This window comes from Callorhinus ursinus, unplaced genomic scaffold, assembly GCF_003265705.2.
Source record: "Callorhinus ursinus isolate GAN/ISIS: 27379988/994484 unplaced genomic scaffold, GSC_fseal_2.0 scaffold2, whole genome shotgun sequence".
NCBI lineage: Eukaryota > Metazoa > Chordata > Mammalia > Carnivora > Otariidae > Callorhinus > Callorhinus ursinus.
The window spans coordinates 20,823,602-20,848,069 of NW_027397064.1; the positions used below are offsets into that span (position 1 = coordinate 20,823,602).

The 24,468-nt window shown below is 38.3% G+C and overlaps 1 protein-coding gene and 1 non-coding gene across 3 annotated transcripts in view; one reads left to right on the plus strand and one right to left on the minus strand.

Moving 5' to 3' along the window:
* BARD1 (BRCA1 associated RING domain 1) overlaps nucleotides 1–24,468 on the plus strand; it is an 87,727-nt gene that overhangs the window by 30,697 nt on the left and 32,562 nt on the right. The window contains exons 5-6 of one of the 2 annotated variants that reach the window (XM_025892114.2): nucleotides 13,097–13,177; nucleotides 14,837–15,009. In XM_025892114.2, the coding sequence (XP_025747899.1) occupies nucleotides 13,097–13,177; nucleotides 14,837–15,009 (254 nt within the window). The remainder of the gene's footprint in view (nucleotides 1–13,096; nucleotides 13,178–14,836; nucleotides 15,010–24,468) is intronic. The other variant, XM_025892121.2, reaches the window with a different exon arrangement.
* LOC112808201 (U6 spliceosomal RNA) lies at nucleotides 7,337–7,443 on the minus strand. Its single transcript, XR_003204298.1, has one exon. It is a non-coding gene; the product is annotated as a U6 spliceosomal RNA (small nuclear RNA).

Here is a 24,468-nt window from a genome sequence, read left to right on the forward strand (position 1 = left end):
AAAAAGACACAGAATCTTAAGACCAGGAAGAAAAAATGATTCTATCTTGCGAATTTTCTCCATTGAAGTTTGCTTCATATAAGTTTTGTCAGATTGTTAGTTTACCTAGGAAGAGTCTTGCCAGTATAAAAATTACCCATTTGATTCTCTTGAACTTACCAAATACTGTTATTGTCACTAGTTGGCAGATTCTGATATAGTACATTTAAGAAAAGCTAATTGATTTCTGTTGTTTTTTAAGTCACTATTTAACAAAGATGCACTGTTTTAAAAATTTGTTAATGAGTTGAGGGTAAATGCCCCATCCAGGTTGATTTTAATGAACAAATACTTGGGGGGCACAAGAAACCCAGTGGATTTATCAGGATATTTATCTTTTTATAAATAGTATTCATTTCATTTTCCGCGTAATTTTCTCACTTGCAGCCAAGAATGCGTGGTCTGTGTGTACTAGAAAACCACGTATTGTGAGTCTGCTATCTGAATTTATGTTTTGTGCCCACCTACTTTAGAAAAAGATGTGAGGTGGCTCTGAAGTTCACATACTAAAAATGGAACAAGGAGCAGGGAGAGAGGAGAGCTAACTGTGGCTGAATGGAGTGTAGATCTGATGACCTTTCAGGCAGCCAAGGCAGATAAGGAGTAGTACCAGGTTTTTTGCTGTGAAAGGTAGATTTTTGTTGTTGTGCTTGTTGTTTTTCCCCAAAGTGTCTTGGTTGACTTGCCAATTCCATCGTTCCAGTCAGCTTTTAGGAGTGCACGGTTGCACCATATATAGTTGGTGTGTGCACTGAGGGTAGAGAGCCACCCCCCGCCCCGCCCCAGCAGTTCTATTAGGCTAGTTAGCATCTCTTACTGCAGTTACAGCTTTACAGAATCATCTCCGATCTTTGTAACGTGATTAATAAAATTCTCTTAATATCTTGCCACACACCTACCCCTTGGCATCTTTCTTGGCCATAATCTTTCCATAGCTACTACTCTAGTGGAACTTACTTTTCTTGCCCTGACCGCATGTGTCTGTTTCCTGTTGCTGTCATAGCAAGTTACCACAAATTTAGTGACTTAAGGCAAATTAATTTTTTTTTTTTTTTTACACTTCTGTAGGTTAGAAGGCCAGTATGGGTCTCACTGGACTAAAATCAGTTTGTTAGCTGTGCTATATTCTAGAGGCTCTAAGAGAGACCCATTTCCTTGCTTATTTGGGATGTTGCACAGAACTGGATAGTTCCTTGTGGTGGGAGGACTGAGATCCTGTTTTCTTGCTGATTTTCTGCTGAGGGCCATTCTCGTGTTCATTTGTTGTCCTTTCTTTTTTTTTAAATTATGTTAATCACCATACATTATATCATTAGTTCTTGATGTAGTGTTCCCTGACTCATTGTCCGCGTAGAACACCCAGTGCTCCATTCAGTACCTGCCCTCCTCAATACCCATCACCAGGCTAACCCATCCCCCCACCCCCCTCCCCTCTAGAACCCTCAGTTTGTGTCTCAGAGTTCATAGTCTCTCATGGTTCATCTCCCCCTCTGATTCCCCGCCCTTCATTTTTCCCTTCCTGCTATCTTCATTTTTTTTTAACATATATAATGTATTCGTTGTTTCAGAGGTACAGGTCTGTGATTCAACAGTCTTACACAATTCACAGTGCTCACCATAGCACATACCCTCCCCAGTGTCTATCACCCAGCCACCTCATCCCTCCCACCCCCCACCACTCCAGCAACCCTCAGTTGGTTTCCTGAGATTAAGAATTCCTCCTATCAGTGAGGTCATATGATACATGTCTTTCTCTGATTGACTTATTTCGCTCAGCAAAATACCCTCCAGTTCCATCCACGTTGTTCCAAATGGCAAGATTTCATTCCTTTTGATGGCTGCATAATATTCCATTGTGTGTGTGTGTGTGTGTGTGTGTGTGTGTGTGTGTGTGTGTGTGTGAGAGAGAGAGAGAGAGAGAGAGAGAGAGATACACACACACACACACCGCACATCTTCTTTATCCATTCATCTGTCAATGGACATCTTGGCTCTTTCCACAGTTTGGCTATTGTGGACATTGCTGCTATAAACATCAGGGTGCACGTACCCCTTCAGATCCTTACGTTTGTATCTTTGGGGTAAATACCCAGTAGTGCGATTCCTGGATCGTAGGGTAGCTCTGTTTTCAACTTTTTGAGGAACCTCCATACTGTTTTCCAGAGAGGCTGCACCAGCTTGCATACCCATCAACAGTGTGGGAGGGTTTCCCTTTCGCCGCATCCCCACCAACATCTGTTGTTTCCTGACTTGTTCATTTTAGCCGTTCCGAATGGTGTGAGGTGGTATCTCACTGAGGTTTTGATTTGGATTTCCCTGATGCCGAGCGATGTTGAGCACTCTTTCATGTGTCTGTTGGCCATTTGCATGTCTTTGGAAAAATGTCTGTTCATGTCTTCTGCCCATTTCTTGATTGGACCCTTTGTTCTTTGGATGTTGAGTTTAATAAGTTCTTTATAGATTTTGGATACTAGCCCTTTATCTGATACGACATTTGCAAATATCATCTCCCAATTTGTTGGTTGTCTTTTGGTTTTGTTGACTGTTTCTTTTGCTGTGCAAAAGCTTTTTATCTTGATGAAGTCCCACTAGTTCACTTTTGCCATGTTTCTAGGAAGAAGTCGCTGTGGCTGAGGTCGAAGAGGTTGCTGCCTGTGTTCTCGTTTAGGATTTTGATGAACTCCTGGCTCACATTTAGGTCTTTTAACCATTTTGAGTCTATTTTTGTGTGTGGTGTAAGGAAATGGTCCAGTCTCATTAATCTGCATGTGGCTGTCCACTTTTCCCAACACCATTTGTTGAAGAGACTGTCTTTTTTCCATTGGACATTCTTTCCTGCTTTGTCGAAGATTAGTTGATCATAGAGTTGAGGGTCCATTTCTGGGCTCTCAATTCTGTTCCACTGATGTATGTGTCTGTATTGGGCCAGCACCATACTGTCTTGATGATGACAGCCTTGTAATAGAGCTTGAAGTCTGGAATTGTGATGCCGCCGGCTTTGCTTTTCTTTTTCAACATTCCTCTGGCTATTCGGGGTCTTTTCTGGTTCCATACAAATTTTAGGATTATTTGTTCCATTTCTTTGAAAAAAGTGGATGGTATTTTCATGGGGATTGCATTGAATGTGTAGATTGCTCTAGGTAGCATGGACATCTTCACAATATTTGTTCTTCCAATCCAGGAGCATGGAACGTTTTTCCATTTCTTTGTGTCTTCCTCAATTTCTTTCATGAGTATTCTGTAGTTTTCTGAGTACAGATTCTTTGCCTCTTGGTTATATTTATCCTAGGTATCTTGTGGTTTTGGGTGCAACTGTAAATGGGATCGACTCCTTAATTTCTCTTTCTTCTGTCTTGTTGTTGGTGTATAGAAATGTAACTGATTTAGTGCATTGATTTTATATCTTGCCATTTCACTGAATTCTTGTATGAGTTCTAGCAGTTTTGGGGTGGAGTCTTTTGGGTTTTCCACATAAAGTATCATATCATATCTGCAAAGAGTGAGAGTTTGACTACTACTTTGCCGATTTGGATGCCTTTGATTTCTTTTTGTTGTCTGATTGCTGTGGCTAGGACTTCTAATACTATGTTGAATGGCAGTGGTGATAGTGGATGTCCCTGCCATGTTCCTGACCTTAGAGGGAAAGCTCTCAGTTTTTCCCCATTGAGAATGATAATCGCTGTGGGTTTTTCATAGATGGCTTTTATGATATTGAGGTATGTACCCTCTATCCCTATACTCTGAAGAGTTTTGATCAAGAAAGGATGCTGTACTTTGTCAAATGCTTTTTCTGCATCTATTGAGAGGATCCTGTGATTCTTGTTCTTTCTTTTATTAGTGCATTGTATCACGTTGATTGATTTGCAGATGTTGAACCAACCTTGCAGCCCAGGGATAAATCCCACTTGGGTGTGGTGAATAATCCTTTTAATGTACTGTTGGATCCTATTGGCTAGTATTTTGGTGAGAATTTTTGCATCCATGTTCATCAGGGATATTGGTCTGTAAATCTCCTTTTTGATGGGGTCTTTGTCTGGTTTTGGGATCAAGGTAATGCTGGCCTCGTAAAACGAGTTTGGAAGTTTTCCTTCCATTCCTATTTTTTGGAACAGTTTCAGAAGAATAGGTATTAATTCTCCTTTAAATGTTTGGTAGAATTCCCCTGGGAAGCCATCTGGCCCTGGGCTCTTGTTTGTTGGGAGATTTTTGATGACTGCTTCAATTTCCTTAGTGGTTATAGGTCTGCTCAGGTTTTCTATTTCTTCCTGGCTCAGTTTTGGTAGTTGATACATCTCTAGGAATGCATCCATTTCCTCCAGGTTATCTAATTTGCTGGCATATAGTTGCTCATAATATGTTCTTATAATTGTTGTATTTCTTTGGTGTTGGTTGTGATCTCTCCTCTTTCATTCATGATTTTATTTATTTGGGTCCTTTCTCTTTTCTTTTGGATAAGTCTGGCCAGGGGTTTATCAATCTTGTTAATTCTTTCAAAGAACCAGCTCCTGGTTTCGTTGATCTGTTCTACTGTTCTTTTGGTTTCTGTTTCATTGATTTTTGCTCTGATCTTTATGATTTCTCTTCTCCTGCTGGGTTAAGGCTTTATTATGCTGTTCTCTTTAGGTGTAGGGTTAGTTTGTGTATTTGAGACCTTTCTTATTTCTTGAGAAAGGCTTGTATTGCTGTATAATTTCCTCTTAGGACCGTCTTTGCTGCATCCCAAAGATTTTAAACAGTTGTGTTTCCATTTGTTTCCAGGAATTTTTTAAAATTCTTTAATTTCCTGGTCGACCCATTCATTCTTTGGTAGGATGCTCTTTAGCCTCCACGTATTTGAGTTCTTTCCGACTTTCCTCTTGTGATTGAGTTCTAGTTTCAAAGCACTGTGGTCTGAAAATATGCAGGGAATGATCCCGATCTTTTGGTACCAGTTGAGACCTGATTTGTGACCTAGGATGTGATCTATTCTGGAGAGTGTTCCATGGGCACTAGAGAAGAATGTGTATTCTGTTGCTTTGGGATGGAATGTTCTGAATATATCTGTGAAGTCCATTTGGTCCAGTGTGTCATTTAAAGTCTTTATTTCTTTGTTGATCTTTTGCTTAGATGATCTGTCCATTTCAGTGAGGGGGTTGTTAAAGTCCCCCACTATTATTATTGTATTGTTGTCGATGTGTTTCTTTGCTTTTGGTATTAATTGCCTTATATAATTGGCTGCTCCCATGTTAGGGGCATAGATATTTACAATTGTTAGATCTTCTTGTTGGATAGACCCTTTAAGGGTGATATAGTGTCGTTCCTCATCTCTTATTATAGTCTTTGGTTTAAAATCTAATTTGTCTGTTAAATGGATTGCCACCCCAGCTTTCTTTTGGTGTCCTTTAGCATGGTAAATGGTTTTCCACCAGCTCACTTTCAATGTGGGGGTGTCTTTGGGTCTAAAATGAGTCTCTTGCAGACAGCATATCGATGGGCCATGTTTTTTTAATCCAATCTGATAGCCTGTGTCTTTTGATTGGGGCATTTATTCCATTTACATTCAGGGTAACTATTGAAAGATGAATTTAGTGCCGTTGTATTGCCTGTAATGTGACTGTTACTGTATATTGTGTGTGTTTCTTTCTAGTCTTTGTTACTTTTAGGCTCTGTCTTTGCTTAGAGGACCCCTTTCAATATTTCTTGTTCGGCTGGTTTTGTGTTTGCAAATTCCTTTAGTTTTTGTTTGTCCTGGAAGCTTTTTATTTCTCCTTCTATTTTCAATGACAGCCTAGCTGGATATAGTATTCCTGGCTGCATATTTTTCTCATTTAGTGCTCTGAAGATATCATGCTCTCCTTTCTGGCCTGCCAGGTCTCTCTGGATAGGTCTGTTGCCAATAGAATGTTTCTACCATTGTAGGTTACAGATCTCTTCTCCTGAGCTGCTTTCAGGATTTTCTCTTTGTCTCTGAGACTCTAAGTTTTACTATTAGATGTCGGGATGTTGACCTGTTTTTATTGATTTTGAGGGGAGTTTTCTGTGCCTCCTGGTTATTGATGCCTGTTTCCTTCCCCAAATTAGGGAAGTTCTCTGCTATAATTTGCTCCAGTATACCTTCTTCCCCTCTCTCTCTTTCTTCTTCTTCTGGGATCCCAATTATTCTAATATTGTTTGGTCTTACGGTATCACTTACCTCTCAGATTCTGCCCTCACGATCCAGTAGTTGTTTATCTCTGGTTTTGTCAGCTTCTTTATTTTCCATCATTTGGTCTTCTATTTCACTAATTCTCTCTTCTGCCTCATTTATCCTAGCAGTTAGAGCCTCCATTTTTGATTGCACCTCATTAATAGCCTTTTTGATTTCGACTTGGTTAGATTTTAGTTCTTTTATTTCTCCGGAAGGGGTTTCTCTAGTATCTTCCATGCTTTTTTCAAGCTCAGCTAGTATCTTTAAAATTGTCATTCTGAACTCTAGTTCCGACATCTTACTAATGTCTGTATTGATTAGGTCCCTGGCAGTCGGCACTGCCTCTTGTTCTTTTTTTTAGAGGTGATTTTTTCCATCTTGTCATTTTGTTCAGAGAATAGAGGAATGAGAGAACAAAATTCTAACAAGGTAACAACGACCCCAGAAATATATACACTAAAGAAATCAGAAGAGACCTTAAACCGGGGGAAAAGAAAGGGAAAGAAAGAAAAAGGAAAAAAAAAAAGAAAAAGGAAAAGGTAAAAAAACCCCAACCCAACAAACAAGCGGAAAAACAGAATATGATCAAATTCCATCAGGCTGGTGCATAGATTAGTGCCACACACTAGATTTTGGGTGTATTTTGGTCTGTTAGAAGAAAGTGCCTCTGAAAATTTTAAAGAAAGAAATACTATGTATGTACAAAAATAAGGGTAAACACGATGAAGGGTTGGAATATGAGTGTAAAGATGAAAATTATTTTTTTTTCCAAGATTTTATTTATTTATTTGTTAGAGAGAGAGAGCGTGGGCAAGAGAGAGTGAGCAAGAGAGAGTGAGCAAGGATACAAGCAAGGGGAGCTGCTGGCAGAGGGAGAAGCAGGCTCCCTGCTGAGCAAGGAGCCTGATGTGGGACTCGATCCCAGGGCACTGGGATCATGACCTGAGCCGAAGGCAGACGCTTAACCGACTGAGCCACCCAGGCGTCCCTAAAGATGAAAATTATAAAAGATTTTTAAAAATTTTTTATTGTTATGTTAATCACCATATATTACATCATTAGTTTTTGGTGCAGTGTTCCATGATTCATTGTTTGTTCATAACACCCAGTGCTCCATGCAGAACGTGCCCTAAAAATATGGAACGCTTCACGAATTTGCGTGTCATCCTTGCGCAGGGGCCATGCTAATCTTCTCTGTATCGTTCCAATTTTAGTATATGTGCTGCCGAAGCGAGCACGAAAATTATAAAAGATTTTATAAAAGGAATTGGTCAGATAAGAGGTTGGTTGAAAAAAGAAAGAAGAGGATTTAAAAAAAAAAAGGATTAAAAAAAAAAGGAGAGAATGTGATCAGGCAGGAGACTAGCACAAAGCCATACACTAGAGATTTAGGATATATTTTGGTCTTTTAGAAGAAACTGTATCCCAAAATTTTAAAGAGAGAATAACATATATATCTATGTATATATATATACACATACACACACACCAAAAATAAGGTTAACTACTATGAAAGGATAGAATATGACTCTTCCAGAAAGTGGTCACTTTTCTGTTTAGAGAGTTGCTGCTATTCTTTTTTTTCGATCTCCTGTTGAGCTCGTAGGTGTTCAGAATGGTTTGATCCCTATCCAGCTGAATTCCTGGGACCAGACAAAATTTAGGTCTCCTACTCCCCCGCCATCTTGCTCCTCCTTCCTTTCTTTCCCTTTCCCTCTTCCTGATTTTACTTTTAAGCAATCTCTACACCCTATGTGGGGCCTGAACTCACAGCCCTGAGATCAGGAGTCTTCATGCTCCACTGACTGAGCCAGCCAGGCTCACCCCGCCCCCCCATTTTCATGTTCCTTAGTTTGTGTCTTCAAAGCTTGCCACAGCAGATGCTTCTAAACACTCCCATGATTAGACTGCGACTACCTAGATAGTGCAGCATTAATCCCCATTGAAGCTCAGTACCCTAAAATATAGTGGAAATTGTAGCACATTACAGAGTCCCTTTTGTCCTGTAAGGTGTAACATAAAGTTCTGGGGATTAGGTCACAGACATTTGTGTGGGGGTGGGGGTGTGATTATACTAACAACCACCACTGAAGTAGCTTCCTAATTTCTTGCTCTGCTTTCCTGTACTCTAACTGCATTCAGTTCTCTCTATGGCAGCCAGAATAATCTGACCTAAGTCAAAATTTGTCATTCTGTGCTCTCCTACCAGTAACTTCCTGGCCCCCTGAAAATAGACTCCACCGTCCTTCCCAGGGTCTACACAGCCCAGTGTGCTCATCCTCCTTCAGGCTTCTGCTCAAATGCCACCTCCTCAGAGAGACTGCCTAGCAGCCCTGCTTGTTTTGTTTTTCATGCTGTTATTATTATAGATCTCTTAGTTTTTTGCCTCTCTCTTTAGAATGAAAGCAAGAATGCTGTTTGTTCACTGTTACATCTTCAGGATCTAGAACATTGCCTGGAACATAGCAGATGAATTTGTTGAATAAATGAGCAAATTTTCTACTCCATCATGATCTGAACCCCATTCCATTCTCCTGTCACACTGAACTGTATTTAGCTTTATGAATTATTTGGGTATGTTCATTAATGCGACCAATACTTTTCACGTGTTCTTTTCTCCGACTCTTAAATTCTTTCCTTTACATGCTTCCTTTTTCCTTCCTGGCTCTTTGTACCTAACCTTCAAAATCCAGGTTACATCCTACCTTCTTAGTAAGTCTCAGAATTCCCAGAGTTAGCTTCTTCTCTATGGTGACATTATTTTGTTTGCATTTATATTCATTTAGCTTTCTGTTTATGACATGACTTAGATATTGTGGTTATCCAGAGTATATTCTTCATTTAAAAGTTAACTTCATAACTGCATGTTTCAAAAATAAGAATAAAAGTATTTATAGTAGAAAACCTCACTTCCATTTTGGCCCTTAGCTACCCTAATACTGACAGGCCCTTTTTGCTAACTACCTTTCTTACTTGTGTGTCCTTTGTGAATTTCTTTATGTAAATATAAGCAAATGCTTTCATATTAGGACACAGCTTTCTGTATATTTTTGTCGTAGCATTGCTTTCTATGAATTTTCGTTGTTTAACTAGTCCCTTATAGATGGATGACTGTTCGCTTCTATTCTTTTGCTTTTATAAACAGTGCTGTGGTAAGCAATCTTTGTTTCGAATGTGAGGGGGTGTATCTTTAGGCTAAATTCCTGGACGTGGACTTCTGAGTTAAGTTTAGGCATCTGTTACCTTATTTATCTTGATAAGCTCCGTACTTGGCAGTGGAAGGGTCTTAGTAAATATCCAGACTGCCTAAATTCAGGCTACTTGAATGCAGACAGCTACTCTATTGCTTGCCGATTCTGTTTGTAATGATCAGTTCTCAAATCCTTTTTTCCCCTCAGAATCATGGATTTACAGATGAGCCATCTAGTTTTTGGACATCCAGCACTATTTTAATGCAAACCCCACACAGGATTATTCTTGAATTCCTTATTTATACTTTGATTTTATTACACTGTGGAATTTCAAGCAGACTATTCATTAATATGATGTCTGGGATGTTGTGCATATTCTCATTTAACCAGAACAGAAGTTGAGATCCAGTCAGTTCTCTTTATTGCCTGTTTTTCTATTTGTATTTGGATGTGAATGTCACCTATGGTTAAAATGCTAGAGAACATTGTTATAAAATGTGAGATTTTATGAGAAAGTGTTGCACCTAAGTAGAAACTAAGATAAGCACTCATTATTTGTTCTTCTGGTATAACTTTTAAAACCTTAGTATTTGATATTTCTTTAGACATAGAGAAAATTTTGTTATTATGTCACCTTTGCTTGAAAATTTGTAGTTTCTGGAATAAACATCCTCAAGTTTCTAGCAGATTCTTAAAATGGTAATGATTACTTATGCTACAGTACTGAATGTATCATGAAATAGAAGAAAGAAAGGCTTGACCTTGGCATGTCATGAAACACTTTTTTTTTTTTTTTAAGATTTTTATTTATTTATTTGACAGAGACACAGTGAGAGGGAACACAAGCAGGGGGAGTGGGAGAGGGAGAAGCAGGCTTCCTGCCAGGCAGAGAGCCCGATGCGGGGCTCAATCCCAGGACCCTGTGATCATGACCTGAGCCGAAGGCAGATGCTTAACGGCTGAGCCACCCAGGTGCCCCCATAATACACTTTTGATGCAGACATAATCATATTTTGAAGGCAACTTACAAGGCATGATACACTTAACAAAGGTGATGGGAATCCCCTGGGTGGAGAGAGAACATCCCTTGTGAGGAGTCTCCTTCAGGGTTTGACTTTGTAATTCATTGTATTTTAAGGTAGTCATGTTGTGTGTAAAGACATGTTACTACATATCCTTCATGCTACCTTCCTGAGAAAGTAGCAGAGAACTTAGAAGCAAACTCGTATCTATGATATTTTCAAGATTTTAATTTCTAGGACATCCCTTGGACTCAGTATCCATTTTTCCCTCTGTCACCCACCACTTTTATAATACTGAACCTCCTTAATATCAGGAACTTACCATCACAGACTAGGTTGTCAGAATCATCTGTGAAACTACTTTATTCAGTAAAGTCTGAGAAGCCAGGGAAGTGTTTAATGTATTTTAGAGCTTCATTCTGATGACTAAAAAAATTTTCTAACAATATCTAGTTGCCAAAAGAAGACGTTTTAGGTAGCTGATTAGTTCATTTATGTGGAAAAGCTTAACCATTTGGGTAAGTCGTCATTATTGTAATGTCCTGTACCATTTTTATCAAGATATTTACTCTTAATTGTATTTTACAAGAGCTAATCTTTATAATAAGGAAAAATAAGTGTGTGTGTGTGTGTGTGTGTGTGTGTTTGGAAAGTCAGATTATACTGCTGTAACATGTATGGATGTGTGAAGAATCTTTTTGAACGAAAGGTTAGCAATAAGAAAATTGATTGTGGTACACATCTTCCTTTATTTTCAGCCTCTTAGGTATTACTTGAAAATATCAAATCCATTTAAAATTTCTTACAAGCCTTGGTGAAAACTTTCCTTAGATGATTTTGTTTTTCTTACCGTGGTTTAAGAAAATCTCAGTTATCCTTTTAAGTTGTGGGGAGTCTAATAAAAGTGAGTACTTATTATTCAGAAAATATTCTGTTAGCAAAGACGGTAATTTAAAGAAATCAGAAGCAGAAGTTAATTTATTTCCCAGGAACGCCATACTGCTTCAAGCTTACTCAGTTTCTGTGGACTTTAATTTTCATAATGTTATTTATGTGCATGACCTTAAATTTACATAAAGTAGAACAATGAAATTATGACAAACTTTTTAATACTGTGGAGGAGAAAGCAGATTGGGTATAAATAACAAGTAGTTTGCAAATTGGCTATGTGTTTTGGGGGAAGTCTAGGGATGGTTTGTTAACAGAAGACACCTTGATAGTCTGATGAAGTGACATGAAAGAAAAATACCACTGTCTAGCAACCTTATAAGAGAGTCTGCTTTTAGTCTTTAGATTGTCACTGTTTATATGTGACTGTTCCCCTGTGATTCTTTGTCCCACCGTTGTGTTTATATTATTTTAAGGGCTTCTTTAGGTTAATATGTTTTTGTGACTACTATGTAGAATTAGAATGAGGACATCTTTCAGAAGACTGTGTGTGTGTGTGTGTGTGTGTGTGTGTGTGTGTGTGTGTGTACTTTCATGTTGAAGGTTGGAAATGTATGAATGTGTGTGGTTCTGGCAGTTGATCTGCCCCAATATTCATGGGATTGTTGAAGAAAATTCAAATTTGTATCTTGACAGATGCTCCTAGTTTTATTTGGAATTGACTGAAAGATAGAGCAAATGTTGCTAAGTAAATGTTAACTTGTACTAGTATAGAATTTGCACCCCTAAGAAACTATGGGAAAATGTTTTTTTAACTGAAACTGGGGCAATTGATTTGAAACATATATAATGCTTATTTTTTAGATCCATTAAGTATATAGGGTCATTTTGTTAATTTAGGAACATAAAGATGTATGTTGCAAATGGATTTTTTTTTTTTTTTAAGAAAACTAAGTTAAGCTATCATCTTAAGATTTGCTGTGTTTGAGAGGTAGCCCCAAACAAGCAAATAAAAGTTACTGTCTTTAGGAGACTTAGTGACTTATAGATAATCAAACCAAGAGGGGAAAAACTCATTTCAGAAGAATATTGGAGCTGGGAGTGGGAGAGGAGAGATTTCCTTCTCCCTTAAGAAGCTCTTTACAAAACCAGTTGAACACAGCTTTGTCATAGGTAACTTTTGCCCTATGTAACTTTTATTTATTCAGCCTTTTTTGGGGTAAGCTGTGCAGTATTTGGAGGAAATAAGCCTGGCTTTTGCCTAGAAAAATACCTTAGAGCAAATAAGGTGAATATAAACTAAATTGTTGTATTAAGGATAAAGGGAGTAACTGTCAATAAGAAAACAGTTTTTGGCAGTTTTAACTGAGTAATCTTGTTAGCCTTAATTTTGCTTTAAACAGTACTTGGAAATCATTTTAATGCATCCTCAAAAAGGATGTTTTTCATAAATGAAGTGATGACTTTAAATACTTCATTATCATTAGTTGATTTTTGGTTAGTGCCCTTTATTTGGTATTTTGAAATGACTTTTGATAAGGGTTGCTAATCGCAGGTATTTTATACTTGATATTCAAGGATGGGCTATATGACTTCATGACTTGATACCTCAGAACACTTCATCCATACATTACTTTTTATTTTTCATGAGCAGTAGGCATTAGAGAAAAGATTTAAGTTTGATTCTATCTTTAAGAAGACAGAATCTTAATACCAAACCCAAATCTCAATATCTTCTTTTCTTTTCTTGATGATTTTAATTTCTTTTTATTTTTTCATTTTTCTACTAGGGCGATGTACCTTCTGTTGAGTACCTCTTACAAAACGGAAGCGACCCAAATGTTAAAGATCATGCTGGATGGACACCATTGGTAGTTTTCTATTCTCATTTTGTTTATGTTTTATGGTTATTATACTTTATAGTTATATAGTTGTCTGTATATTACCCTCTGCAGTATTCACTCTCTTTTTAATCTGAAGAATTTATATTTTCACCAAGTAAGGGAAAATGATGATTTTTTTCATCTAGCTTTTCAATTGTGACAGGCAAGAAATTGCCTACCTTTTCACCGACTACCTTTAGATTTAGGAATCTTGTTATACTGTATTGTTGAATGTAGCTGACATGGAGGTAGCTACTACAACCTACATCAGGGCTCTTTGGCCACATTGCATGTCATTAGAACTAGATTTCTTGGAACAGAGAGAGGTCAGAGAAACAGGGTATAGGATTATATCACAAGGCAGTGATTCTTACTGAGAATCTATTGTAGCCTCATTTATACCCTACCTAGTTGCAAATATATAGAGGCAGTAGAAAATCTTGGCTTACATTAAACATTTTTAAAAAAGTCCTTATTACTAAAAATGCAATGTGAAGTATAGTCTGGAAAAGGAATGGCACAAATTCATGGGAACAATGCTACCTGGGCTCATTGTGGGCAGTTTGAAGGCAGCCGTAGAGGTGTCAACAGAGGAGGTGGAAGCCCTTACCCTGTGAGTTGGAAATTGGGAGATTTTCATTAGTCCAGGTATAAACAAGGTTTAAAGTTGTGAATAATAATTTCTCACCAAATTTCTAAGCTGGGAGTGTTTAGTCTCTTTTGGAGTCACTTGTTAAGTTTTGACTCCATGGGCTAGCTAACCTTTTCAAAGAAAGGTCAGGTTTTTTGTTTTTGTTTTTTGTTTTGTATTTTTCAGCCAGTAAGGCAAATTGTAGTAAAGTTTGGTGAGTGATTTATTAGAGGAGCTGATGTCTAATTTGGCTTCCTTTCTCCTAGAAACAGCCCTACGGACATTTCGTGTGGTATTGCTTATTATGAATGAAATAGATGTACTTAAAAAGCACAGTATGCCCAAGATTTATTGGAGGACAATATAGTGGCGTCATTAACAGTTCATTAGACATAAGAAAATGTTTGCACATGAAGCATCTTTGCACATCGCATTGTTACCTGTTACATCATTTATTCTTTTTGAGCACTTTGTGTTATTTGTGTTATCATCAATACCAGCTGTACAGTAATCTGTAGCTTCAGCAAATAGAGAGGATTGTCTTGTAAATACTCTCTCCAGGATATTCACTTGGTGGGGTGGTTATGTGTATGTGTGGGTGCACCACTTAGCATATGGAGAATTTCACTTTTTATGCATGATCTAATTGTTAAATACTTTCTAAGTCTTTTTTTGTTTGTAATTTTTTACTATGGAACAGTTTAGGAACTAGAGTTGGTTTATACACATACAGAGTTGGTCAACTACATTTTCTTCTTAAAAAAAGAGTAGTTGACCAAAGGCTTAGATAAATAACACCGTTTTCCATGAACTGTGTAGATCTTGATCATCATGTATCTTATTAAGATTATTAACAGGGCTTTACTGTGGGTCAATACTTACAGTCTGTATGAATATTTAGATAAGAATCAATTTACTGACAAGTTCACATTTATTTTTCTCAAGTGCAATTTTATTACGATATTATGCATTGTTCTTCCTCATTGCTTTTCTCCCTTCCTTTCTTACTTAATTAGCATGAAGCCTGCAATCATGGGCACCTGAAGGTAGTGGAGTTGTTGCTACAGCACAAGGCGTTGGTGAACACCACTGGCTATCAGAACGACTCGCCGCTTCATGATGCCGCCAAGAATGGGCACCTGGATATAGTCAAACTCTTAATTTCCTACGGAGCCTCGAGGAACGCTGTGTAAGTCGTTAAACTTAAACAGTGTTGTTTAGTTGACTTGTATTCCTGAGTCAAGACTGTGATGGAACACACCCTGTAAGACCCAGGTAGATGGCTCCCTTTCTTGTCTTTCACAGCTGAGGTTAGACATGACCATTATATCTTATATTTAAAATTCAGCATTTGTGCCCTTTTTCTTTGACATTTTTGAGGGCGATTTGCTCCTTTACTTTCGAAACAATTGCCAAATTAATTTCAGAAGCTTTGATTTTTCTGCATAAATTCACTTAGTTATATTCTGTAGATTGAGTCATACTTATTAATAAGAAAAGAAGTGTAGAAATAACTATTTTGTATGCTTTCCAGCACTTCAGAATCTATTTTTTGTGCTTTTTCTGCATATTTAGTTAAAATATGTAAGAATTCAGATGTTGGGCAAGTACTATTGAGTTATTTCTTAGACTTCACATCATTCAAATGAAGCTCCGGGTAAATTGTTTTGCGGTGTTAGGGCACGGAGATGCATTAGTGAATGCTGGCGGCTGCATTTTCAAATTGCTTTGTCAAGAGTGTCACAAGCAATTGCTGTACGTGGGTTTTATGTCTTTAATCTATAGCTTGGTTCATGTCTCCCCATGTATTATTTTACTCCTTTCAGTTAATGAGGGAGTTGAAATGGAAATAGAAGAACTGCCTCTTCATGTCCCCGTTGCTTATACAGGTTTGGAGAGTGCACATGAAAGTCATGCTTACTTTGACTACAGAGGCAAATAAGAATTACAAAATGCAGAGCTTTTAGGTTGTAATTTTTTTATAGCATCATTGAAAAACTAATAATGCAGGAGTGTACCGTACCTTGGTGCTGTTAGTTTTAGTTAAGTGTGTCTAATATCTTTTATTTTCTATCACAAGTGATGAGATAGTTGGGGCAAACTCAAGGGGTACCTGTTTTTCTGTATTTTTATTTTTCTGGCTTGCACGTGCATGCGTGCGTGTGTACACACACACACACGTTATACTACACACACACATACACTATATATACACACACACAGACACGTGGACCAACATATATGACCCTCCTGTGGGTATAGCCAGCCATTTGTTAAAGCAGATGGTTGCTTGGGTCAGGTGAAACTGAATAGTTTCCATCCTTGGGTTCTTAAATCAGCCATGACTACTTCAATGAATGGAGCACTGGTCAAGGCGTTAGGGAATTCAGCTTTTATTTGTGACTCCATTATTGACTTTATAGCCTCAGGCAGGTTAATTTCTGTGCCTTGGTGTCCTCACCTATAAAACATGGATGATGCCTGCTGCTTTTCTCTCTCTTCAGAGCATAGTGAGGATTAATGAGCCAAAACACAGGGCCTGTCTGGTGGTCTGTACACTATGATTCTTCACTGCACTGTGAAGCTTATTAATATACAAGGTGTGGGCGTAAGACAGTGAGCCGAGTCTGCCTTCCCAGGTGCCTCTCAGGTAAATACGTCATTGTAAATAGGCTCACCAAGTGAGGTGGCAGATGTAGATGTAGCTGTAGCCCGGCACCATCCAGCAGACCTTGCTGCCGTGATGGGAGTGCTCTCTATCTGTGCTGGGCGCTCGCTGCTGTGGAGATGTGGCTGTGTCTATTGAGGACCTAAATTTGAAAACGTATTTTAACCAATATAAAGGGCCACATGGGCCAAGTGGCTAATGAACTGGACAGCTGCTTGATATGGTTGGGACAGTGGGGAAAAAAGAATTATTTGGTGAGAGGTTGGGGAGAACACTGGGCAGAGGGTGGTAGGGCGGCGGTGGGGCCAGTACAGTGGTAGATTTAATCCAGGGTGTGAGAGTGTGTGATAGCTGTTTCTAAATATTATTCCTTCCTTTCCAGACCGGTGGTCATCATACTCTGGTATTTGCTGTGGTTTTTTGCTTTCTGTTTTATTTCATAGTGGTGGTTGTTCACCTGACTGGCTTCACCAGTTTTCTAACTGGTCTCCTCCTTTTCCGATTATTTCTCTTTGTTCATTCCCCACACTGCAGCCCAAGAACTTTTAAAAAGTAGAAAAGTCTGGCCAAATCATTTACTTGCTTAAAACCCTTCACTGGCACCTCTTAATGTTTTTAAAATAACCTTCAAGGCGTGGTTCGTAAGGCCCTGGATGGTGTGGCACCACTAACTCCCCCAGCTTCATCTTGCCCCTCTTCCTCCCATCCCCCTTTCCTTTCAGCCTTTTTTATACCAGCCTTTCTAAATCACGCCTGCTCTCCTGGTCCTGTGCCTAACGTAGTCTGTACCCACACTCATTCATAGTGGGAGCGAGTAAGTATTTGAATGCACGAAAAGATGGTATATTTTTTCCTCTCTTTTGGAAAAGGGTCAGATCTGACGACAATAGAAATAGCCTCCCTCTGCTCCCTGATTCACTGTAAGTGTGCAGTGAAAGTCTAAAACCCAAGTTTCCATAAGCTGCACCTTTTCTAGGGTGGTAGCACTGGTTCCTGGTAGATGTTAGGTAAATGATGTGTGCTCCCTGGGCAGAATCCTTAGTCTCTGGTCCATTGGGCATCCATAGTATGTTACCTTTTGTGGGGTCATGGCTTCCCATTCCTACAGCCTTGACATTTTTAAGATCTGTTTTTCTTTCTGCCAGTGTTCTGTATTTTTGAGTTAAGTACTGACAAGTAACAATAGATGGAATTCATTGCTTGACTTTCTCTGTTTAAGAGTAGAGCATGGGGAGGGGAGCCTGGGGGACTGTATGGACTTCTTACTACTTTTTTTTTTTTTTTTTTTTTTTTTGGCCTGATGTTCTTGTTCATTTTAAGCCATTATTATCTCTGACTCTAGAATCTGAGTTGGCAAGCATATTACTTTTATTCTCTCTGCTTATATTCTTATTTCTCTTACATTTTTATTTCTGTTTATGTCTCTTTTACTCTTAATGGAACTTTTCTCTCAATCACCAGGACTAGACACTTTCTATCCCTGGAAGAAGGAAGAAGGGTTGGAACCGGAAAGGGTGAAGGCTGTTCTTCGGTCCTTCCCTCTTGATGGCTTGGTACTTGGACTAATTGAAGTTGTAGGTGGGTAGAGTCTATATCTACTTTTTCTGGGTTTCCAAAGGGCAATCTTCAGCTCTATAACAGACATTTTGTTAGTTGTCTTATTCTTTCGAGCTTCGGGTAGTTTTCTTACTCACATGCCTTCATTTTCTGGGTCTCCAGTGACATCCTGTTAGGTCTTCTCAGACTCTCGCCACTGCTCCTTTACTTCCTCATCCCTCGTTGTTTATCTGCTCCTGCTGTTCTAGAGGAGTGAACAGACAGGTCCGTGCCTTCATAGGTCAGCGCACAAGATTCTCTGAAAATCTAGCCTGGGGGCTCTAAGTGTGACTAGAGGAAGTCATAAAAGGCTTTCTAGAGGAAGCAGCACGAACACAGAATTGGGAAGAGGAACAGGAGGATGGGCTTTCCAGAAGGAGCTGGTGGGTATTAAGGCACACTGTAGCCAAGGTCGTTATCCTTTCAGCTCTAGAAGCTTTGGGTGGTGGGTAAGACTGGTGTGAATGGGAGGACGACGGCCACTGAAGAGGCTGGGGAAGGTGGCTGCGGCAGAAAGACCTTGCGAGCCAGAGGGGTCGGATTTTACGCCGAAACCTTCGCCTGCACGTGGGCTGGGAGCTCAGTGGAGGGGTGTGTCCAGTGACCCAGGGAGGTGAGTCTGAGCTAAAGTAGTGGTGGGGACAGTGGTGGCGGAGGGAGGGAATGCACTCTTTTTATCAGCTTCTTCGTTCGCATGAAGTCTGGTACACTGTGTTAAGAAAGACCTTATCAGGGTTGTGATTGAGACTCAGTAAGGGTGTGGATTATAGGGGATTTAATAAACTTGATTTTTCACTCAGGAACATAGCATGTTTCTCCATTTATTTAAGCCTTCTGTTATACATCTTAGTAAAGGTTTTCATCTATTTTATATATATATATGTGATTTTATACATATGTATGTTTATGTGTGCACATGGTATTTATTGAGATTTTCTAGGTATTTGATTCTTTTGTTGCTCTGGTGAATGGATGTTCTATTAATAAATAGAATTTGTTATTTCTGACATGTAGGAAAGCTGTTCATTTTAGTACATTTCTCCTACGTCTACCTAACACCTAATTCTAAGGATCGGATTATCATTTATTAACTTCTTAACTGCATTTGTCTGAGTTTCTAGGACAGTATTACAAAACAATGTGATAGTTGGCATAAGTTGTTTTATTCTCATTTTTAAAAAAATATTGACTGTAGGTTTACAGTCAGTATTAAAATCTATTAAAAATACAGATCTGGTTTTAGCTTATACTGAGATGATCTTAGACCTTTTGCCTGTTGATGTCATTAGTACATTTTAAAATATTAAACCATGTTGTATTCCTGTGATAAACTTGATTTAATATAGTGTGGTATTCTTTAAACAAATAATTTACATCAGTTTGTTAGGATTTTATTTAGTATTTTTGCATTTATAATTGAAATGATCTGTTTTTATTTTTAATTTTTTGCCCTCAGATTTTGATATTAAAATAATACTTGTAGTTTCTTTTTAAAATTTCTTTTTAAAATTTTAATTCCATTGTAGCTAACATACAGTGTTGTATTAGTATCAGGTGTACTATAAATAGAGTGATTTAGCAAATCCGTGTACTACTCGGTGCTCGTCGAGGTAAGTGTATTCTTAACCCCTTACCCTATTTCACTCATCCCCCCACCCACCTCGCCTCTGGTCATCATCTGTTTGTTCCCTATAGTTAAGAGTCAGTTTTTTGGTCTGTGTCTCTCTCTTTTTTCCTTTGTTCATTTGCTTTGTTTCTTAAATTTTACATATGAGTGAAATCATATGGTATTTGTTTTTCTCAGGTTGGCTTTTTTCGCATAGCTTGATACTCTAGATTCATCCATGTCCTTTGCAAATGGCAACATTTTATTCTTTTTTTATGACTGAATAATATTATGTGTGTGTGTGTGTGTATCACACCACATCTTACATCTTCATTCATCTATTGATGGACACTTGGGCTGCTTTCATAGTTTAGCTATTGTAGATAATGCTACAATAAACATAAGGGTACATGTCTCCCTTCAGATTAGTGTTTTCGTAGTCTTTGGGTAAATACTCAGTAGTGCAGTTACTAGATTGTAGAGTAGTTCTAGGTTTACTTTTTTGAGGATGCTCCATACTGTTTCCCACAGTGGCTGCACCAGTTTGCATTCCCACCAATAGTACAAGAGGGTTCCTTTTCCTCCACATTATCCTCAACACTTGTTTCTTGTGTTTGTGACTTTAGTCATTCTGACAGGTGTGAGGTGGTATCTCATTGTGGTTTTGATTTGCATTTCTCTGGTGATCAGTGCTGTTGAGCATCTTTTCACGTGTCTGTTGGCCATCTGTATGTCTTCTTTGGAGAAAGTTCTGTTCATGTCTTCTGCCCATTTTTAATTGGATTATTTGGTATTTTTGGTGTTGAGTTGTGTAAATTCTTTATATAGTTTGGATACTAACCCTTTATCGGATATGTTATTTGCAAATTATCTTCTCCCATTCAGTAGGTTGTCTTTTAGTTTTGTTGGTTGTTTCCTTTGCTATGTTAAAAGCTTTTTATTTTGCTGTAGTCCCAATAGTTTTTGCTTTTGTTTCCCTTGCCTCAGAAGACCTATTTAGAAAGGCGTTGCTATGGCCAACGTCAGAGACATTACTGCCTGTGCTCTCTTAGAATATTTTTATGGCTTCAGGTCTCACATTTAGGTCTGTAATCCATTTTGAGCTTATTTTTGTGTGTTGCGTAAAGAAGTAGTTTTTCAGTGGAGTCTTTGGGGTTTTCATATATATAGTGTCATGTTGTCTGCAAATAGTGAAAGTTTCACTTCTTCCCTACCAATTTGGATGCCTTTTATTTCTTTTTGTTGTCTGATTGCTGTGGCTAGGACTTCTAGTACTATGTTGAATACAAGTGTTGTGGTGAGAGTTGGCATCCTTGCCTTGTTCCTGACCTTCAGGGAAAAGCTCTGTTTCTCCCATATTGAAAATGATGTTCACTGTGGGTTTTTCATATAAGGCCTTTATTGTTGAGGTATGCTTCCTCTAACCATACTTTGTTGTGGGTTTTTATCATAAATGGATTTTTTTGGGGTGCAATTTTAAGTGGGATTGTGTTCTTAATTTCTCTTTCTGCTGTTTCATTATTAGTCTGTAGAAATGTAACAGATTTCTGCGCATGGATTTTGTATCCTGTGACCTTAATTCATTTATCAGTAGTTGTCCAATTTGTTGGCATATAATTTTTCATAATATTCTCTTAAAATCCTTTGTATTTCTGTGGTGTCATTTGTTATTTCTCTTCTTTCATTTGTGATTTTGTTTTTTTGAGCCCTGTCTTTTTTGTTTTGTTTTGTTTTTTGATGAGTTTGGCTAGAGGTTTATCAACCTTGTTGATCTTTTCAAAGAACCACCTCCTGTTTTCATTGATCTTTTTCTTTCTTTTTTTTTTTTTTTTAGTTTCTGTATAATTTATTTCTGCTCTACTCTTTATGATTTCTTCCCTTTTGCTGGTTTGAGTTTTATTTGTTCTTTTTCTAGCGCCTTAAGGTGTAAGTTTAGGTTGTTTATTTGAGTTTTTTTTGCTTCTTGAGCTAGTCCTGTATTGCTATAAACTTCCCTCTTAGAACTGCTTTTGCTCCATCTGAAAGATTTTGGACCATTTTGTTTTCATTGTCATTTGTCTCCATGTGCTCTTTGATTTCTTATTTGATTTCTTGGTTGACCCAGTCATTATTTAGTAGCATGTTGTTTAATTTCCTTGTATTTGTGCTTGATTTTTTTCTTGTGGTTTATTTCTACTTTCATTGCCTTACAGTCAGAAAAGATGCATGGTATGACTTTGCTTTTTTGGAATTTGTTGAGACTTGTGACCTCTGTGATCTATTCTGGGAATGTTCCTTGTGCACTTGAAAGGAATGTGTATTCTGCTGTTTTAGGATGGAACGTTCTGAATATATCTATTAAATCTATCTGGTCCAGTGTGTCATTCACGGTTTCCTTGTTGATTTTCTGTTTCAATCATGTGTCCATTTATGTAAGTGGGGTGTTAAAGTCCCCTGGTATTGTATCACTACATTGATTAGTTCCTTTGTTTGTTGTTAACTGTTTTATGTATTTGGGTACTCCCATGTTGGGTGCAGAAATACTTACAATCATTGTATCTTCTTGTTGGATCTCCCCTTAATGATTATATAGTGTTCTTTGTCTCTTGTTACAGTCTTTGTTTTGAAGTTTATTTTGTCTGATGACAAGTATTGCTGCCCTGATTTTCTTTTGACATCCATTTGCATGATAAATGTTTCTGTCTCCCCTCACTTTCAATCTGCATGTGTTTTTAGGTTTGAAGTGAGTCTCTTGTAGGCAGCATATGGATGGGTCTTGTTTGTATTTTTTATCTATTCGGTCACCCATTCTGTCTTTGATTGGAGAGTTTAGTCCATTTACATTCCAATTATTGATAGGTAGGAATTTATTATTGCCATTTTGTTACTTGTTTTTGTAGTTGTTTTGTGGTTGTTTTTGTAGTTCTTCTCTGATCCTTTCTTCTCTTGCTTCTCTCGTGGTTTTCTTTAGTGATACACTTGAATTCCTTTCTTTTTATTTTGCATTTCTATTACTGGTTTTTTCTTTGTGGTTATCATTAGGTTTGTATATAATACCTTCTGTATATAGTAGTATGTATAAAGTCGATGGTCATTTAAGTTTGACTCCATCCCCCCCACACCCCACATTTTAGGTGTATGGTGTCATACTTTATATCCTTTTATTTTCTAATTCTCTTGACTGATTTATTTTTATTGACTTAGTTTTAGTGCTTTTGTGCTTCCTACTTTTCTTACCCTTAACTGCACTGTTTCTCCCACGGGACTGTTCGTTTGTGCCTGGCGGCTGGGGAGGGAAGTGACTCCTTTGTTCCTGGTGGAGTCTCCCTGTGAAACTCCCCTCTCACTCGGAGATGAGTAAGTAACTCTTCTGTATCCCCCAGAGTGGTCTTGTCTTTCCACTCAGAGAGTTCCCTTTAACATTCTTACAGATTTGGTTTAGTGGTTACAAACTCCTCCATTAGCTTTTGTTTGTCTAGGAATCTCTTCTTTTCTCTCCTTCTGTTCTGAATAATAGCCTTGCTGGATAGAGTCTTCTTGACTTCAGAGTTTTTCCTTTTAGCACTTTGAATTTATCATGCCATTCCTGTCTGGCTTGCAAAGTTTCTGCCGAAAAATCCACTGATAGGCATATGGGGTTTCCCCTTGTTGGTAACTATCTTCTTTTCTCTTGCTGCTTTTCAAATTCTGTCACTACTTTTTGCCATTTTATTTTATTTAGAAGATTTTATTTATTTATTGAGAGAGAGAGAGCACTTGCACAGGTGGGGGGGAAGGGCAGAGGAAGAGGAAGAGGTAGAGAGAGAATCTCAAGCAGACTCCATGCTGAGTGCTGAACTCAACTAGGGGCTCAATCTCACAACCTTGAGATGATGACCCAAACTGAAATCAAGAGTCGGCTGAGCAACTGACTAATCCACATTTTTTGCCATTTTAACTACTGTGTCTTGGTGTGGACCTCCTTGGCTTAATGTTGTTGGAGGAATCTTTGTGCCGCCTAATCTGGATATCTGTTTCCTTCCCCACATTAAGGAAGTTTTCAGTGATTATTTCTTAAAATAAATTTTCTGCCTCCTTCTTTTCTCTTTTTCTTCTGGTGTGTCTATACAAATGTTATTACACTTGATGGAGTCACTAAGTTTCCTTAGTCTTTTCTCATTTTGTGTAATTTTTTCCTCTCTCCTGCTCAGCTTGATTACTTTCCATTACTCTGTCCTCCCAGTTGCTAATTCATTCTTCTGCTTCCTCTAGCTTGCTGTTTATTCTGCCTAGTGTATTTTTTTAATTTCATTTATTGTATTCTTCATCTCTGACTGGTTCTTTTTTATCTTTTTGTTAAGGGCCTCACTGATATCCTCCACTCTTTTCTCAAGTCCAGTGAGTCTTTATGATCATTACTTTAAATTCTCTATCAGGCATATTACTTATATCAATTTTGCTTACATCTCTTGCTGTGGTTTTGTCCTGTTTTTCATTTGGGACATATTTCTGCATGTCCTCATTTTGTCTCTGTGTGTGTTAGGAAAGTCAGCTACATCTCCTGCTCTTGAAAGTAATGGCCTTGTGAAGAAGAAGTGCCCTGCAGTGTGGTGTCCCCTGTTCCCCAGAACCTGGCACTTCTGGAGTGTCTCCTCTGTGTGTAGCATGAACCCTGCTGTTGTGTCCTGGCTGCTTTTTCACCCTCAATCTAGTCGTCTGCAGTGACTCCCCTTGCCAGTTGTGGGCAGTGTTGGGTCCGAAGCTAGGGTGAAGTGCATAATTTTAACAGGATGTATGGTATTCCCCAGGGGCTCTCTGCC